The following is an 18,654-nucleotide window of genomic DNA, read 5'->3' on the forward strand; positions in this document are numbered from 1 at the left end:
AGAACATCTCATAAGCTGAAGATATTCTGCAGCAGCAGCAGCTGCGATCTGCACATACTGCAACATGGAGACCAGTACTGCTGCAGAACATCTTATCAGCTGAAGATATTCTGCAGCAGCAGCAGCTGTGTTCGTGTAAACCAGTGTTTCCCAACCAGGGTGCCTCCAGTTGTTGCAAAACTACAACTCCCAGCATGCCCGGACAGCCTTTGGCTGTCCGGGCATGCTGGGAGTTGTAGTTTTGCAACAGCTGGTGGCACCCTAGTTGGGAAACACTGGTGTAAACAATGTATCCATAGGGAGCTGCAGAACATTAAGTGACTATATATAAGATGCTGCAGAACCTCTTGTGCCCGGTTGGCCGCTGTTTATTTTCCGCCTGCGCTGGGTGGGCGTGTGAGTCCGGGGCGAGCAGAAGCCAATGGCAGGGAGAGGGCTGAGCATGTGGGGAGCTTGTTTACAACTAACCCGGCCGGTGAGGAGGAGGAGGAGGGCGCAGCCTGACATGTAAGGGAGAAAACCCGGCGCGGCCGCAGCTCAGGAGGCTCCATCCCCGGGACACCCGGTGCAGTCCCCGGCGCGAACAGCGCACCGTACACACCGCACCGCACGGCACACCCGCAGTACCGCATCCGCAGCGGCGACACCTCCCCGCGAACCACCGCAGCCAGGCCCCGGAATCCAGCGCGGGTTTCTGCGCCATCCACAGCCGAGCTGGAAGAGAGAGGAGGAGGGAGAGCGGCGGCGGCAAGAGGCGCACAGGGGACACCGCGCAGGACAACCGAGCAACCGGGAGCGTGCACAGCCAGCGGAGGAGGTGAGCGGCCGCACCGTGTGCACGGGGGCTGGAGGAGGGGGGGTCTGCGTCTGCATGCACGGGCCGGGGGGGTGTAGCGGCTGCAGGGGGCCCAGGATTACCGGGGGGAGAGAGGCGGGATGGATTTCGGTATTTTTCGTGTTATTTTCACGTTTTTTTGCAGCGCAGGCTCCATGTCCCCTCCCCCTGAGCTCACACCCCCCTCCCGGGCTGCCAACTCCGGCCGGGCACACCCACCCGCCGCCCCGGGGCCTCCCCCCCCCGCCTCCTGCCACATGACGCTAGCGGATTGACGCTAATGCACACTGCAAAGTTGTAGAAACCGCAGCGGCTCCGGAGTGTCCGGGCTGAATAGTGGTAGCTGTGCCCCCTTTTTTTGTTTTGGGGGTGACTGTGCCGCCCCCCTCAGTGGTTACACATCTGCACCCTTCTTTAGTGGTCAAGGTTTTTTTTTTTTTTTTTGGTGCCCCTTTTGGTTGTGCAGTATAGGGTGGCAGTGGCCCCTCTGGGTTGGGTATAGTAGCATTGCCCCCTCTGGGTTGGCTATGGTGGCTGTGGCCCCCTCTGGGTTGGCTATGGTGGCAGTGCCCCCTTTGGGTTGGCTATGGTGGCAGTGGCCCCCTTTTGGGTTGGCTATGGTGGCTGTGGCCCCCTCTGGGTTGGCTATGGTGGCAGTGCCCCCTTTGGGTTGGCTATGGTGGCAGTGGCCCCTTTGGGTTGGGTATAGGGTGGCAATGGCCCCTTTGGCGTTGGGTATAGGGTGGCAGTGGCCCCTTTGGTGTTTTTTCGTAGTCCCTAAATAAGTGGGACAGCTAACTTAAAGGTCTATAGCCATAGGACAACAAACCCAAACCATACTCCATAACCCAGTGTTTTCCAACCAGGGTGCCTCCAGCTGTTTCAAAACTACAACTCCCAGCATGCCCGGACAGCCTAAGCTGGAGGCACCCTGGATGGGAAACACCACCATAACCCTTCAGCTGTCCAGGTATATTGGGAGTTGTAGTTTTGCAACAGCTGGAGGCACACAGTTTGGAAAACACTGCTGTAACCCATTAGGGAGGGATGCAGCCAAATCTTACATTTGCAACCATCAATAAAGGGGCACGGGCACCCTCCACCTCTGCGTCCAACAAGTATCACAAACTGGGAATGAGGAGCACAGGCAGTATGGTGCTCTGAAGAAGGGGCGCAAACACCATACGCACCACTGGGGGCACACTGATCCCTGAACTATGTAAACACCAAAAAAAGGGGCATGGGCACCCTCAAGCTCCGTGAGTGACAACATCTACCCCTTCTCTGGTTGCAGGCTGTGTAGTGTTGGAAATGCCTCTTCAGTAGTTTTGGTGTCTGTCCCCAACAAAGTTTGGGGGGGGCGTTGCTCTGCCCTTTTTTTTTAATTTTATTTATTTTTTTTTTTATGTTTGGTTGCAGTTATGGGCTTGGCGGATTGTGGGGCTTTGTTGCTACTTTGTTTACAGAGCTGGAGGGTAGTTGTAACCCTTTTTGGATGTATAGTGTGGGGTTGGCTGTGCCCCTTCAGTTTTTGCATAGCAGTGGTGTTTGCACCCTTTCTTTGGCCACAGAGCTCCACTTTAGCTGTGCCCCCTTTATTGGTGGTTGCACACTGGGGTTAGCTGTGCCCCTTTATTGGTGGTCGCACACTGGGGGTTAGCTGTGCCTCTTTATTGGTGGTTGCACACTGGGGTTAGCTGTGCCCCTTTATTGGTGGTCGCACACTGGGGGTTAGCTGTGCCCCTTTATTGGTGGTCACACACTGGGGTTAGCTGTGCCCCTTTATTGGTGGTCGCACACTCGGGTTAGCTGTGCCCCCTTTATTGGTGGTCACACACTGGGGTTAGCTGTGCCCCTTTATTGGTGGTCACACACTGGGGTTAGCTGTGCCCCTTTATTGGTGGTCACACACTGGGGTTAGCTGTGCCCCTTTATTGGTGGTCGCACACTGGGGTTAGCTGTGCCCCTTTATTGGTGGTCGCACACTGGGGTTAGCTGTGCCCCTTTATTGGTGGTCGCACACTGGGGGTTAGCTGTGCCCCTTTATTGGTGGTCGCACACTGGGGGCTAGCTGTGCCCCTTTATTGGTGGTCACACAATGGGGGTGAGCTGTGCCCCTTTATTGGTGGTCACACAATGGGGGTGAGCTGTGCCCCTTTATTGGTGGTCACACAATGGGGGTTAGCTGTGCCCCTTTATTGGTGGTCACACACTGGGGTTAGCTGTGCCCCTTTATTGGTGGTCGCACACTGGGGTTAGCTGTGCCTCTTTATTGGTGGTCGCACACTGGGGTTAGCTATGCCCCTTTATTGGTGGTCACACACTGGGGGTTAGCTGTGCCCCTTTATTGGTGGTCACACACTGGGGGTTAGCTGTGCCCCTTTATTGGTGGTCACACAATGGGGGTTAGCTGTGCCTCTTTATTGGTGGTCACACACTGGGGTTAGCTGTGCCCCTTTATTGGTGGTCACACAATGGGGGTTAGCTGTGCCCCTTTATTGGTGGTCACACAATGGGGGTTAGCTGTGCCCCTTTATTGGTGGTCACACACTGGGGGTTAGCTGTGCCTCTTTATTGGTGGTCACACACTGGGGTTAGCTGTGCCCCTTTATTGGTGGTCACACACTGGGGTTAGCTGTGCCCCTTAATTGGTGGTCACACAATGGGGGTTAGCTGTGCCCCTTTATTGGTGGTCGCACACTGGGGTTAGCTGTGCCCCTTTATTGGTGGTCACACACTGGGGTTAGCTGTGCCCCTTTGGTGATCATGAAATGGGCTGTACTATTTGCTACTGCAAAATATCTGCTCGGCTTCCAGGACTGGTAACGACCCAGACTGTAAATAAGTCCATGTGTCTGTGCCGCCTGCGCTGATGGTCATAGGGGAGGAGGCGTGTCTGGGCGGCAGCCATCAGATCTCGGGCACCCATGGGGCAGAATAATTGTATCCTGCTCTGTATCTACTGTATTGCCAACCATGGCACAGGCCACTGACATTGCCATGCCTCCTGCTGCTTGCTTGCCACTATAGTGTGAACCAGTCATTCTAGGTACAACTGTATAGCTGCCCCATGGTTTGGTCATTGATGATCGGCCATTCTGCCAAAAAACCGACAAGGAGGTAGAAGCGGACGACCAGCAATGCCAACTGCAGTATTGTACATGGTGGTCGCCTGGGGGGGTGGGGTCCTTCGTGTCGCTGTGTGACCGAATTAGAAAATGGGCAACACCTGGTACAGCAATAGTCAATGGATGGGCACAGGTGTGTGGCATAAACTGTGTGTTCTGGGGGCACCAGAAGGATCCAGGCGAATGCTTCCCAATCAGGGTGCTGTCCGGGCATGCTGGGAGTTGTAGTTTTGCAACAGCTGGAGGCACCCTGCTCTGGACTCTGACATAGTAATAGACCCCAATGATCCACCCTATAGAGCCACAAAGGTGACAGTGTGACTATGGTGGCGACACATGTTCTGTACAAAATGTATCAATGTTTCTATAAATTGTATCAATGTTTGTTTATGTATCGGAGTGTAAATATTTAGTGTTTTGTATTAGTGCTTTTATATATAAGTATCAATAATGTCTATGTAGTGCGTGGACCTCCAGGCTTTCTTTCCAGCTGTTGCGAAAAGTACACCTTATGGCTGTCGGGGCATGCTGGGAGTTGTAGTACTTTTTGCTACATGTTGACAATCATCGGTTGCTGTGGTTTTACTAGTGTCGCTGTCTTTTCCCTAAAAAAAAAAAGGGGTGTGACTTGGGGGCGGAGCTTTGTGCAGAATTAGGGACATGAATGAAACGGCGGCTTTGGGGACAGCTGAGCCCTGGAGTGGAGGAGAGGCTGCGGGGTGCCCCAGGGAGACTACAGGCTTTTTTGGGGAGAAATAGCAAGTATATGCTTCATATATATGTAAATATAATATTATAATATTTAAATAAGGTTACGGGATAATTGACGTCACCGGTAAAGCTAAAACACCGTAACAATGTTATATTACTACAGAATTAGAGTAAACATCATGTAATGCTGCATAATCCTATTAACCTTTTATAGTAGTTAATTCTATATGGCAGTGTTTCCCGACCAGGGTGCCTCCAGCTGTTGCAAAACGACAACTCCCAGCATGCCCGGACAGCCTTCGGCTGTCCGGGCATGCTGGAAGTTGTCGTTTTGCAACAGCTGGAGGCACCCTGGTCCAGACTCTGACATAGTAATAGACCCCAATGATCCGCCACAAAGTTGTAGTTTTGCAACAGCTGGAGGCACCCTGGTTGGGGAAACACTGAACTATAGGATCGCACGTAGTTATAGAGGAGGGGGTTTCTGTGTAGCTGAGGTGGGATCCCTCCTAGAATTCATTACAATGTGACAGGATGTAATGCCGCTTCTCGCATGTAGTAGCCAGCACTGGGTTTGTCTGCCTGATCACTAGTTAAAGGGATACTCCATTGGAAAATTTTATTTAACATTTTTTTTAAATCAACTGGTGCCAGAAAGTTAAAGGGGTATTCCAGGAAAAAACTTTTTTTTATATAAATCAACTGGCTCCAGAAAGTTAAACAGATTTGTAAATTACTTCTATTAAAAAAATCTTTATCCTTTCAGTACTTATGAGCTTCTGAAGTTAAGGTTGTTCTTTTCTGTCTAAGTGCTCTCTGCTGACACGTGTCTCGGGAACCGCCCAGTTTAGAAGCAAATTCCCATAGCAAACCTCTCCTAAACTGGGCGGTTCCCGAGACACGTGTCATCAGAGATTACTTAGACAGAAAAGAACAACCTACACTTCAGAAGCTCATAAGTACTGAAAGGATTAAGATTTTTTTAATAGAAGTAATTTACAAATCTGTTTAACTTTCTGGAGCCAGTTGATATATAAAAAAAAAGTTTTTCCTGGATAACCCCTTTAAGCTGATTTGAAAATTACTTCTATTTAAAAATAGTAATCCTTCCAGTACTTATCAGCTGCTGTATGTTCCAAGTTCTTTTCTTTTTGAATTTCCTTTCTGTCTGACCACAGTGCTCTCTGCTGACACCTCTGTCCATGTCAGGAACTGTCCAGAGCAGGAGAAAATCCCCATAGCAAGCCTCTCCTGCTCCGGACAGTTCCTGACATGGACAGAGGTGTCAGCAGAGAGCACTGTGGTCAAACTGAAAGGAAATTCAAATAAGAAGAGAACTTCCTGTGGAACATACAGCAGCTGATAAGTACTGGAAGGATTGAGATTTTTAAATAGAAGTAATTTAGAAATCTGTCCAACTTTCTGGCACTAGTTGATTTAAAATAAATGGTTTTTCACCGGAGTACCCCTTTTAAAGAAGAACTCTGAATATTTATTTTTCTTATATAGTGCAGCATAGGCTATTATTAGAAAATAATGTAGAGGTTCTTGTGTATTCCGTGTGCTTGCCTTTTTTTTAGCAGAGGTGGCAGGCATGGGGGTTTTCAGCCATACCGATTCCAACTCCATATTTGAAATTATTTCCTAATTCTGCTTATATTTCCCATGAATCCTACTATATATCCTGACCTCATAGAGAAATCAGCAGTATACAGATAGAGCTGGAGGGGAGGGGTATAACCACTATATATATATATATATATATATATATATATATATATATATATATATATATATATATATATATATATATATATATATATATATATACTGATCCCATAGAGAAGGCAGCAGCAGTATGCAGATAAAGCTGGAGAGGAGGGGTATAACTACTGTATATTCTGACCCCTTAGAGATAGAGCTGGAGTGGAGGTGGATCACTACTATATACCATAAACCCATAGAGATTGCAGCAGTATACAGATGGATCTGGAGGGGATGGGTATGAAAACTATATATCCTGATTAGAGATGAGCGAACTTACAGTAAATTCAATTCGTCACAAACTTCTCGGCTCGGCAGTTGATGACTTATCCTGCATAAATGAGTTCAGCTTTCAGGTGCTCCGGTGGGCTGGAAAAGGTGGATACAGTCCTAGGAGACTCTTTCCTAGGACTGTATCCACCTTTTCCAGCACACCGGAAAGCTGAACTAATTTAGGCACAAAAAGTCATCAACTGCCGAGCCGAGAAGTTCGTGACGAATCAAATTTACTGTAAGTTCGCTCATCTCTAATCCTGATCCCATAGAGATTGCAGTAGTATACAGAGAGCTGGAGGGGATGGGTATTTAATACTATATATCCTGATCCCATAGAGATTGCAGCAGTATACAGAGAGCTGGAGGGGATGGGTATTAATACTATATATCCTGATCCCATAGAGATAGCAGCAGTATACAGAGAGCTGGAGGGGATGGGTATTAATACTATATACCCTGATCCCATAGAGATAGCAGCAGTATACAGATAGAGCTGGAAGGGTGATGATGCTATCCTGTAGTTCACACTTCCTCTGACACATTAAAGTGTTGTGATTTCCCCCCCCCCCGGTGGGTCAAACTGGTGATCACATGACCCAGTTACAGTAACAAAACGCATAGAGGCGGCTGTGCTGTAGTTAACCAGATGGCGCTGTAGGACTAGTGATGGTGAGAGGGCAGGATACGGGAATATCGCCCCACATCTTCAGTGCTCCGGTGCTGTAACTATATACCGTAGCCACAGTTGGCATCGCTTGTCTCTTCTACACCCCCCTGGCATGTGATGTTGGGCAGTAGCCTGCACTCCGTATATTATGTTAAATTATAATTTTTTTAATGTTGTGGTTGTTGTGAAATCGGTCAGACCTCTATCCTTATCTGTCAGCGGACCGCTCCTTACCACACCCAGCGGCGGGCCTGCCAAACATAGCTGCAACCGTATCCAGCGGCTGCATGGAAGACTGCTATAGCTCCGAGCAGCGCTCTCCAGCTGCTGCAAAACTACAAGTCCCAGCATGCCCTGACAGCCGAAGGCTGTCAGGGCATGCTGGGACTTGTAGTTTTGCAGCAGCTGAAGAGCCACAGATAAGGGAGCACTCAAAAATGGCGGAAAATCCACGTCTTGTATTAGGCTGCGTTCACACGGTCGTCTAGGCCCGTCCCGTTCTTTTCCCGGCAAAAATAAAAACGGATTTAAAAAAAAAAAAAGCGGCAATAACGGATGAAAACCGATGTTATTATATATATATATATATATATATATATATATATATATATATATATATATAATATTTATTTTTTATAAATCAACTGGCGCCAGAAAGTTAAACAGATTTGTAAATTACTTCTAATAAAAAATCTTTACCCTTCCAGTACTTTTTAGCCGCTGTATGCTACAGAGGAAATTCTTTTCTTTTTTAAATTTCTTTTATGTCTTGTGCACAGTGCTCTCTGCTGACACCTCTGTCCGTGTCAGGAAGTGTCTGGTTTGCGATGGGGATTTTCTCCTGCTCTGGACAGTTCCTGACACGGGCATCAGGTGTCAGCAGAGAGCACTGTGGACAAGACAAAAAAAGGAACTTCAAAAAGAAAAGAATTTCCTCAGGAGCATACAGCAGCTGATAAGTACTGGAAGGATTAAGATTTTATTTTATTTTTTTTAAATAGAAGCAATTTACAAATCTGTTAAAATTTCTGGCACCAGACCTTCTTAATAAACCAAAAAAAAAAGTTTTTTTTTTTTTTTGTTCTGAGCATGCCCAGAAGTAAAAATGGATGAAAAAACGGATGCAAACTGATTACATTTAAGGCTCATCCGTTTTCCATAGACTTCAATGTTAAATTTACTGTATCGTTTTTTTTTTTTTTTTTTTGACAGGAGAAAAAATACTGCATGTGCTGTTTTTTTTTTTTTTTTCTGCCATCAAGAAAACGGAAATGAGCGCAGACGGGTGTAAACGGATTGTAAAAAAAAAAAAAAAAAAAATTTCATTGACATGAATGGGATTTAAGAAAAAAAAAAAAAAGACGGCGGTGTGAATGCACGCTTAGGGTACGTTCACACGAGCTGATTTTTTAGCGGGTTTTCCGCTGCGTATTTGAAAGGGAGCGGGCTCTTCTCGGCTGTCCGCAGCAGATTTTTGGCGGTGGAATTTACGCTGCAGAAAATCCGCCGCAGTCCCTAACTGACTTCAATGGGGCTTGCGGCGGATTTTCCGCAGCGTAAATTCCACCGCCAAAAATCTGCTGCGGATGGCTGAGAAGAGCTTTCAAATACGCAGCGGAAAACCCGAAAAAAATCCGCTCGTGTGAACGCACCATTAATTTGTAAATCTGTTGTGGATTAATACTTCCACAGCTGAGGGTTTGTTACATTTGCATTACGATCTACATAATCCTTTTGGAGTAAACACAAAAACCAGGCAGAGGAAATCTGTCCGGAACGTTTGCTACAATGTTTGTCTCACATCCTCTATACTGGATACTTGTAACAAACCCTCTGCTGTGGACAGTAAGGGGGATGTGGTATGGAACTTTCTAGCTATTCTTTTTCCCCGCTGGTGCTTTATGCTCTTGTATTGTATCTTTTCTGTCTCTAATAGATATCCTCTCCTTTCTGTGCTGGTGAACTTAAAGGGGTACTCCACTGGAAAACATTTCTTTTTAAATCAACTGGTGGCAGAAAGTTAAACAGATTTGTAAATTACTTCTATAAAAAAAATCTTAATCCTTCCAGTACTTATCAGCTGCTAAAATGAAGTTCTTTTCTTCTTGAATTTCCTTTCTGTCTGACCACAGTGCTCTCTGCTGACACCTCCTGTCTATTTTAGGAACTGTCCAGAGAAGGACAAAATCCCCATAGCAAACCTCTCATGCTCCGGACAGTTCCTGACATGGACAGAAGTGTCAGCAGAGAGCACTGTGGTCAGACAGAAAGGAAATTCAAAAAGAAAATAAATTTCCTGTAGAGCATTCAGCAGCTATTAAGTACTGGAAGGATTAAGATTTTTTTTTTTTTTATAGAAGTAATTTAGAAATCTGTATAACTTTCTGCCACCAGTTGATTAAAAATAAATAAATAAATGTTTTCCAGTGGAGTACCCCTTTAATTTTAAATGTGAAATGATGAATTCAAGTGAGCAAAGCTGCAGTGTAAAGCATGGTGTGTTTTTATTTATTTATTTATTTTTTTAATTTAAATTATTATTTTTTTTTTAAATTACTTTTGAGAGTGCAGTTTAGCTGAAACCACTGCTTGCAACTGGGTTCTACCGGAGCAGAAAATCTCTTGTCAGGCCATGCTGGGACTTGTGGTTTTGCAGCAGCTTGAGAGCCACATCTGCCACATTTCACTTCTGGTGTCAGTCGTATCCGCTTGCTAGCCGGTACGTGCGTACGTGCGTGTGTATGTATGGATTCTGGACGTGCTACAAGTTGTCTCTTCTATGGCTGCAGCCAATCAGCTGACTCGCAGCACTTTAACCCCTTGCAGCCTTCGAGGGCGTTTCCACCCCGATGTGTGATATGCTCTGGACCTGGCCTTTGGCACTGCAGGGGTTAATGCTGTGGCTAGTTCTTCCTTTTCCTGAGCTCTGAGCATGTGACAGCCGGAAAAAAGAAAAAAAAAAGGAAGAAAAGAAATATAAAAAAAATAAATAAATAAAAATAAAAATTATATATATATATATATATATATATATATATATATATATATATATATATATATATATATATATATATATATATATATAAATTATTATAATTCCTTTTTCTTTTTTTTTTTTCCGGCTGTCACATGCTTCTCTTGCACTTTCTAACAAATGCCTAACTTGTTGGCGGACCAGCAGGGGGCGTGGCTGTCAGGGCTGAGCTGTCAGCTGGGGAAAAAGGGGCGGGGCATAGGACTCGCGTGGCCATCCACTGCACTGGTGAAACAGGATCCGCGTTGCGACACTTGGCAGAGTTGACTTTGCTATTCTAACGGAGAGACATGACGGCTCTGCTGTGTTTCTCCGGGTTGTGCGTAAATCTTAGTTCACACTGTGACCTGCAACTGTTGACAGTGCCAGTGTTCCAAAACTACAACTCCCAGCATGCCCGGACAGCCGAAGGCTGTCCGGGCATGCTGGGTGTTGTAGTTTTGCAACAGCTGGAGGCACCCTGGTTAGGAAACGCTGCATTACACAGTAGATGCCCTACAGGTTACTGCACTTTTTTTCCAACCAGTGTGCCTCCAGCTGTTTCAAAACCCTTTGGCTGTCCGGGCATGCTGGGTGTTGTAGTTTTGCAACAGCTGGAGGCACCCTGGTTGGGAAACACTGCATTACACAGTAGATGCCCTACAGGTTACTGCACTTTTTTTCCAACCAGTGTGCCTCCAGCTGTTTCAAAACCCTTTGGCTGTCCGGGCATGCCGGGTGTTGTAGTTTTGCAACAGCTGGAGGCACCCTGGTTGGGAAACACTGCATTACACAGTAGATGCCCAAAAGGTTACTGCACTTTTTTTTTTCCAACCAGTGTGCCTCCAGCTGTTTCAAAACCCTTTGGCTGTCCGGGCATGCTGGGTGTTGTAGTTTTGCAACAGCTGGAGGCACCCTGGTTGAGAAACGCTGCATTACACAGTAGATACCCTACAGGTTACTGCACTTTTTTTCCAACCAGTGTGCCTCCAGCTGTTTCAAAACATTTTGGCTGTCTGGGCGATGCTGGGAGTTTTAGTTTTGCAACAGCTGGAGGAACCCTGGTTGGACTTAAACAGGTTTTCTCAACCTGTGGCAAACTACTACCCATACAGCCGCATGCACTCAAGGCATGCTGGGTGTTGTAGTGATGACAGTGGCTAACCAGAATAAGAAGGACAGCGCCACCTCTGTCCTCAGGCTACGTGTGGTATTAAAACTCTGCTCCGTTCATTTCAATCGAATTGAGCTTCAGTACCACCCACATCCTGAGGACAGGTGTGGCGCTGTTTCAGAAAAGGAGGGAAAAAAAAGCGATTCGTTTTTTACATTTAACCTATGGTATGCCTTCTACTGACGTTTTTTAAGATCTCCGCTTGCTGTCAGTGAATGAGAAGGCTGCCCAAATCTGTCCTGTTCTGATCTTTTTGCTACAATATGTTCGGCTGGGTTCATACTGCGGACTCTCTGGGCAGAATTTCTGCCGGAGATGGAGCCGGCGGCACTAGGACAGCATGGACTGCATTGCCGTCTCCATAGATAGCAATGCATTTCTAAGCAGATTTCTCAAAAAGATCCACACAGAAATGCATTGCCGTCTGCGGGGACGGCAATGCAGTCCCGCGTGGTCCTAGTGCCTCCAGCTCGATCTCTGGCATAAATTCTGCCCGGAGATTCCGCAGTGTGAACCCAGCCTTAGGTTGCAGTCTAGACTGTTTGACATAATCTGTCCTGGATACTTGTAACAAACCCTCTGCTGTGAACAATACAAGCCCTGTTTGGGGAGGGTATGTTTAGCCTCTACATGGTTCTAGATATTGGAGGGTTAAAGGGGTTATCCAGGAAAAAAAACTTTTTTTTTTTTTTGTATATCAACTGGCTCCAGAAAGTTTAAACAGATTTGTAAATTACTTCTAATAAAAAAAATCTTAATCCTTTCAGTACTAATGAGCTGATGAAGTTGAGTTGTTCTTTTCTGTCTTAAAGGGTTACTCCCGTGGAATTTTTTTTTTTTTTTTTAAATCAACTGGTGCCAGAAAGTTAAACAGATTTGTAAATTACTTCTATTAAAAAAAATCTTAGTCCTTCCAGTACTTTTTAGGGGCTGTATACTAAAGAGGAATCCAAAAAAGAAATTAATTTCGTCTGTCATGACCACAGTGCTCTCTGCTGACCTCTGCTGTCCATTTTAGGAACTGTCCAGAGCAGCATATGTTTGCTATGGGGATTTTCTCCTTCTCTGGACAGTTCCTAAAATGGACAGCAGAGGTCAGCAGAGAGCACTGTGGTCATGACATCAGAGGAAATGCATTTTTTTTTGGGGGGGATTTCTCTTTAGTATACAGCCCCTAAAAAGTACTGGAAGGAGTAAGATTTTTTTTTTTAAATTGAAGTGATTTACAAATCTGTTTAACTTTCTGGAGCCAGTTGATTACAAAAAAGTTTTCCACGGGAGTACCCCTTTTAAGTGCTCTCTGATGATACGTGTCTCGGGATCCGCCCAGTTTAGAAGCAAATCCCCATAGCAAACCTCTTCTACTCTGTGCAGTTCCCAAGACAAGCAGAGATGTCAGCAGAGAGCACTGTTGCCAGACAGAAAACAACAACTCAACTACAGCAGCTGATAATTATTGGAAGGATTAAGATTTTTTTTAATAGAGGTAATTTACAAATCTGTTTAACTTTTTGGAGCCAGTTGAGATATGTGTGTGTGTGTGTGTATATATGTTCCCCCCCCCCCCCCCCTGGAATACCCCTTTAATTTCTTGTAGTGTTTTGCTGTGACTGTAATAGAAATCATCTCTATCTGTACTGATGAATTTGAAGCGACGCTGCGGTTTATGTTCGATTTTACCTCAGACTTGAGAGAGTGCAGCTAAGCGGGAGTCGTCGCTTATAACTGTATCAATGTATATGGTTATGTATATTCATAGCTCTATAGGCTATAATGCGGCACCCCTGGTGGTTGTTTTAGTGAAGTGCGCCGATTAATAGTTCTCGCCTCACGTCCGTCCTTGCTTTTTGTTTTTCAGCTGACATGGCGAGTATACTGTCCAAACGTCTGGGCAAGCGGTCCCTCCTGGGGGCCAGGGTCTGCACCCCAAGTTTATCTGCAGATGGCATGTCCATGGAAGGGCCCGGAGACCCTAGCGGAGGGGGCCATCTTGGAGCGTACGATGGCGGGTGCCTGAAGGAGTGTCTTGAGGAAGGTGCTTATGCTTCTGGAAGTCGCTTCAAACTCTATCCAGGCCAGAAGGTAAGATGGGGGGCCGCACCAGGGATTTCGTATAATGCTGCAGACCTCCAGATGTCGCAAAACTACAACTCCCAGCATGCCCGGACAGCCGTTGGCTGTCCGGGCATGCTGGGTGTTGTAGTTTTGCTACATCAGTAGTCTCCATACTGGGGACCACCAGATATGTATCACGAAAAGAAAGCAATGGCTACTTTCTGTCCAAAGACAGCGCCACGCTCAGATATATTATAGTGAATGGGACAAAGCTGCAATACCACTTGCCTCCTGCGTGCAGAGGTGGCGCTATGTACGGCAGAAACCAGCCATGTTTTTTGTCCTATCAGACCTATTTGTAGTCCTAATCTACTGAGCCATTTTTAGGCCTAAATCTGCCTGAAACCGTAATGGTCTGGTTTTGTTTATAGTGATCAGTCCCTGCTCAATGTACAGCCCCTAGCAACCGGTCGCTGCTCGATGTACAGCCCCTAGCAACCGGCCGCTGCTCGATGTACAGCCCCTAGCAACCGGCCGCTGCTCGATGTACAGCCCCTAGCAACCGGCCGCTGCTCGATGTACAGCCCCTAGCAACCGGCCGCTGCTCGATGTACAGCCCCTAGCAACCGGCCGCTGCTCGATGTACAGCCCCTAGCAACCGGCCGCTGCTCGATGTACAGCCCCTAGCAACCGGCCGCTGCTCGGCGCTCCCCTGAAATAGAAAGTGTCACACCCCCCCACCCCACACCCCCCCCCAACCATCACGCCTCCTCCTTATCTCTATAGGAGAGCCGAACATGGCCAATTGGCTCTCTATGGAGGGGACGTGTCGGCCGTCACTTTGTGTGTGGGGTGTCGACACACCCAGTTTGCGGAGAGAGACCCGGGGCCCCTTAAGAAGATTGTGGTTTGTGTCCCGCCTGCCATTTAACCCCTTAAGGACCGGAGGTTTTTTCCGTTTTTGCATTTTCGTTTTTTGCTCCTTGCCTTTAAAAAATCATAACTCTTTCAAATTTACACCTAAAAATCCATATGATTGCTTATTTTTTGCGCCACCAATTCTACTTTGTAATGACGTCAGTCATTTTGCCCAAAAATCTATGGTGAAGCGGGAAAAAAAATCATTGTGCGACAAAATTGAAAAAAAAAAACGCTGTTTTGTAACTTTTGGGGGCTTCCGTTTCTACGTAGTACATTTTTCGGTAAAAATGACACCTGATATGTATTCTGTAGGTCCATACAATTAAAATGATACCCTACTTATATAGGTTTGATTTTGTCGGACTTTTGGAAAAAATCATAACTACATGCAGGAAAATTAATACGTTTAAAATTGTCATCTTCTGACCCCTATAACTTTTTTATTTTTCCGTGTATGGGGCGGTATGAGGGCTCATTTTTTGCGCCGTGATCTGAAGTTTTTAACTGTACCATTTTTGCATTGATAGGACTTATTGATCACTTTTTATTCATTTTTAAATGATATAAAAAGTGACCAAAAATGCACTATTTTGGACTTTGGAATTTTTTTGCGCGCACGCCATTGACCGAGCGGTTTAATTAATGATATATTTTTATAATTCGGACATTTCCGCACGCGGTGATACCACATATGTTTATTTTTATTTACACTGTGTTTTTTTTTTTATTGGAAAAGGGGGGTGATTCAAACTTTTAATAGGGGAGGAGTTAAATGATCTTTATTCACTTTTTTTTTCCACTTTTTTTTTGCAGTGTTATAGGTCCCATAGGGACCTATAACACTGCACACACTGATCATTGTTATCCCACAGGGACCTATAACACTGCACACACTGATCATTGTTATCCCATAGGGACCTATAACACTGCACACACTGATCTTCTATGTTGATCACTGGTTTCTCATAAGAAACCAGTGATCAACGATTCTGCCGCATGACTGCTCATGCCTGGATCTCAGGCACTGAGCAGTCATTCGGCGATCGGACAGCGAGGAGGCAGGAAGGGGCCCTCCCGCTGTCCTGTCAGCTGTTCGGGATGCCGCGATTAGCCGCGGCTATCCCGAACAGCCCGACTGAGCTAGCCGGGAACTTTCACTTTCACTTTTAGCCGCGCGGCTCAGCTTTGAGCGCGCGGCTAAAGGGTTAATAGCGCGCGGCGCCGCGATCGGCGCTGCGCGCTATTAGAGGCGGGTCCCGGCTTCACTATGACGCCTGGCCCGCCATGATATGACGCGGGGTTACTGTGTAACCCCGCGTTATATCAGAAGAGCAGGACCAATGACGTACCGGTACGTCATTGGTCCTTAAGGGGTTAAAACCTATTCCCTATCCTGCGAATAGGGAATACGTTTTTGACCATGACACGTCTCCTTTGAACCTAACACAGTGTTTCCCAACCAGTGTGCCTCCAGCTGTTGCAAAGCTACAACTCCCAGCATGCCCGGACAGCCAAAGGCTATCTGGGCATGCTGGGAGTTGTAGTTTTGCAACAGCTGGAGGCACACTGGTTGGGAAACACTGTCCTAACAGGTTGTTTCTGGTATTGCAGCTCAGCCCCATTCACGTCAATGGATTCGAGATGCGACACCAAATAATTTGGGGCCATTTTTTTATGTCATGATATGTAATATGATTTTCATCTGCAATTGGCCACAATTTTTTGCGGTAGAATTTTTTCTGAAGAAAAATAGTGCATTAACCCCTTAAGGACCGAGGGTTTTTCCGTTTTTGCATTTTCGTTTTTTCCTCCTTGCCTTTAAAAAATCATTACTCTTTCAATTTTGCACCTAAAAATCCATATGATGGCTTATTTTTTGCGCCACCAATTCTACTTTGTAATGACGTCAGTCATTTTGCCCAAAAATCTACGGCGAAACGGAAAAAAAAAATCATTGTGAGACAAAATTGAAAAAAAACCCCGCTGTTTTGTAACTTTTGGGGGCTTCCGTTTCTACGTAGTTCCTTTTTTCGGTAAAAATTACACCTTATCTTTATTCTGTAGGTCCATACGATTAAAATGATCCCCTACTTATATAGGTTTGATTTTGTCGCACTTCTGGAAAAAATCATAACTACATGCAGGAAAATGTATACGTTTAAAATTGTCATCTGACCCCTATAACTTTTATTTTTGCGCATATGGGGCAGTATGAGGGCAATTTTTTTGCACCATGATCTGAAGTTTTTAGCAGTACCATTTTAGCATTGATGGGTCTTATTGATCGCTTTTTATTCATTTTTCATGATCTAAAAAGTGACCAAAAATGCACTATTTTGGACTTTGAAATTTTTTTGCGCGTACGCCATTGACCGTGCGGTTTAATTAATGATATATTTTTATAATTCGGACATTTCCACACGCGGCAATTCCATATGTTTATTTTTATTTACACTTTATTTTTATTTTTTTTATGGGAAAAGGGGGGTGATTCAAACTTTTAATAGGGAAGGGGTTAAATGATCTTCACTTTTTTTTTTTTTTTTTTTGCAGTGTTATAGCTCCCATAGGGACCTATAACACTGCACACACTGGTCTCTTATACTGATCATTGTTATCCCATAGGGACCTATTACACTGCACACACCGATCTTTTACATTGATCAGTGGTTTCTCATAGGAAACCAGTGATCGACGATTCTGCCGCATGACTGCTCATGCCTGGATCTCAGGCACTGAGCAGTCATTCGGCGATCGGACAGCGAGGAGGCAGGTAGGGATCCTCCGGCTGTCTTGTAAGCTGTTCGGGATGCCGCGATTTCGCCGCGGCTATCCCGAACAGCCCACTGAGCTAACTGGCAAACTTTCACTTTAGACGCGCCGTTCAACTTTGAACGCCGCGTCTAAAGGGTTAATAGCGCGTGGCACCGCGATCAATGCCGTGTGCTATTAGCCACGGGTCCCGGCCGTTGTTAGAGGCCCCGCGTTAAAGATCGGGAGCGGACACTTGACGTTCCAGTATGTCATGTGTCCTTAAAGAGAAAGGGGTACTCCGGTGGAAATTATTATAATTTTTTTTTTTTTTTTTTTTGGTGCCTGAAATTTTAATTGCTTTGTGAATTACTTCTATTGAAAAATCTTAATCCTTCCAGTACTTATTAGTTGCTAAATACTACATAGGTAATTCTTTTCTTTTTGGAACACAGTGCTCTCTACTGACATCACAAGCACAGTGCTCTCTACTGACATCTCTGTCCATTTTAGGAACTGTCCAGAGCAGCATATGTTTTCTATGGGGATTTTCTTCTACTCTGGACAGTTCCTAAAATGGACAGAGGTGTCAGCAGAGAGCACTGTGCTCGGGATGTCAGCAGAGAGCTCTGTGTTCCAAAACGAAAAGAATTCCCTCTGAAGTATTCAGAAGCTAATAAGTACTGGAAGGATTAAGATTTTTTTAATAGAAGTAATTTACAAATCTGTTTAACTTTCTGGCACCAATTGATAAAAAAAAAAACTTTTCCACCAGAGTACCCCTTTAAATATATGTAGCCGCGTTTTCTACTGTTGACAGATTCTGGTATTGTGTCTTGACTCCATTGAAGTGAATGGGGCTGAGCTGCATACCAAAAATGGCCTGCGGACATGTGGAGCACTGTTTTTTTTTTTTTTTTTGTTATCCTAGTCATCCTCTTACAGAAAACAGGCCGCCCTGCTGCATATCATTTCTGTATCAGCCACTTTGCTAGTTTCCTGTCAGGTCATGTGACCGCGGTGACCCCTCTTGTCCTTCCTCCTGACTAAGTCACAAGCTCGGTGATGACTATCGCTCCTCGTAACGTGGTCAATGTTTTTTTTTTTTTATTATGTCCCCCTCGTCTTATGTCTGCAGCTCCTCTGCGGGCCGATGTAATCCTACTCTATCCCTTACATTGTGCTCGTATGGCAGTGTTTCCCATCCAGTGTGCCTCCAGCTGTTGCAAAACTACAACTCCCAGCATGCCCGGACAGCCGAAGGCTGTCCGGGCATGCTGGGAGTTGTAGTTTTACAACAGCTGGAGGCACACTGCTTGGGGAACACTGTCATATAGTGTGTGTGTGTGAGAGGCGGTG

General features: G+C 45.7%; 1 protein-coding gene across 1 annotated transcript in view; it reads left to right on the top strand.

Moving 5' to 3' along the window:
• Positions 1–510: 510 nt before the first annotated feature.
• ZNF395 (zinc finger protein 395) overlaps positions 511–18,654 on the top strand; it is a gene marked incomplete in the record, with an annotated part of 37,175 nt that continues 19,031 nt past the window's right edge. Inside the window, 2 exon segments of the mRNA XM_056563804.1 lie at positions 511–817; positions 13,427–13,650. Coding sequence (XP_056419779.1) covers positions 13,432–13,650 — 219 coding nt within the window.

Source organism: Hyla sarda, chromosome 3 (assembly GCF_029499605.1).
Source record: "Hyla sarda isolate aHylSar1 chromosome 3, aHylSar1.hap1, whole genome shotgun sequence".
In the NCBI taxonomy this organism is placed as follows: Eukaryota; Metazoa; Chordata; class Amphibia; order Anura; family Hylidae; genus Hyla; species Hyla sarda.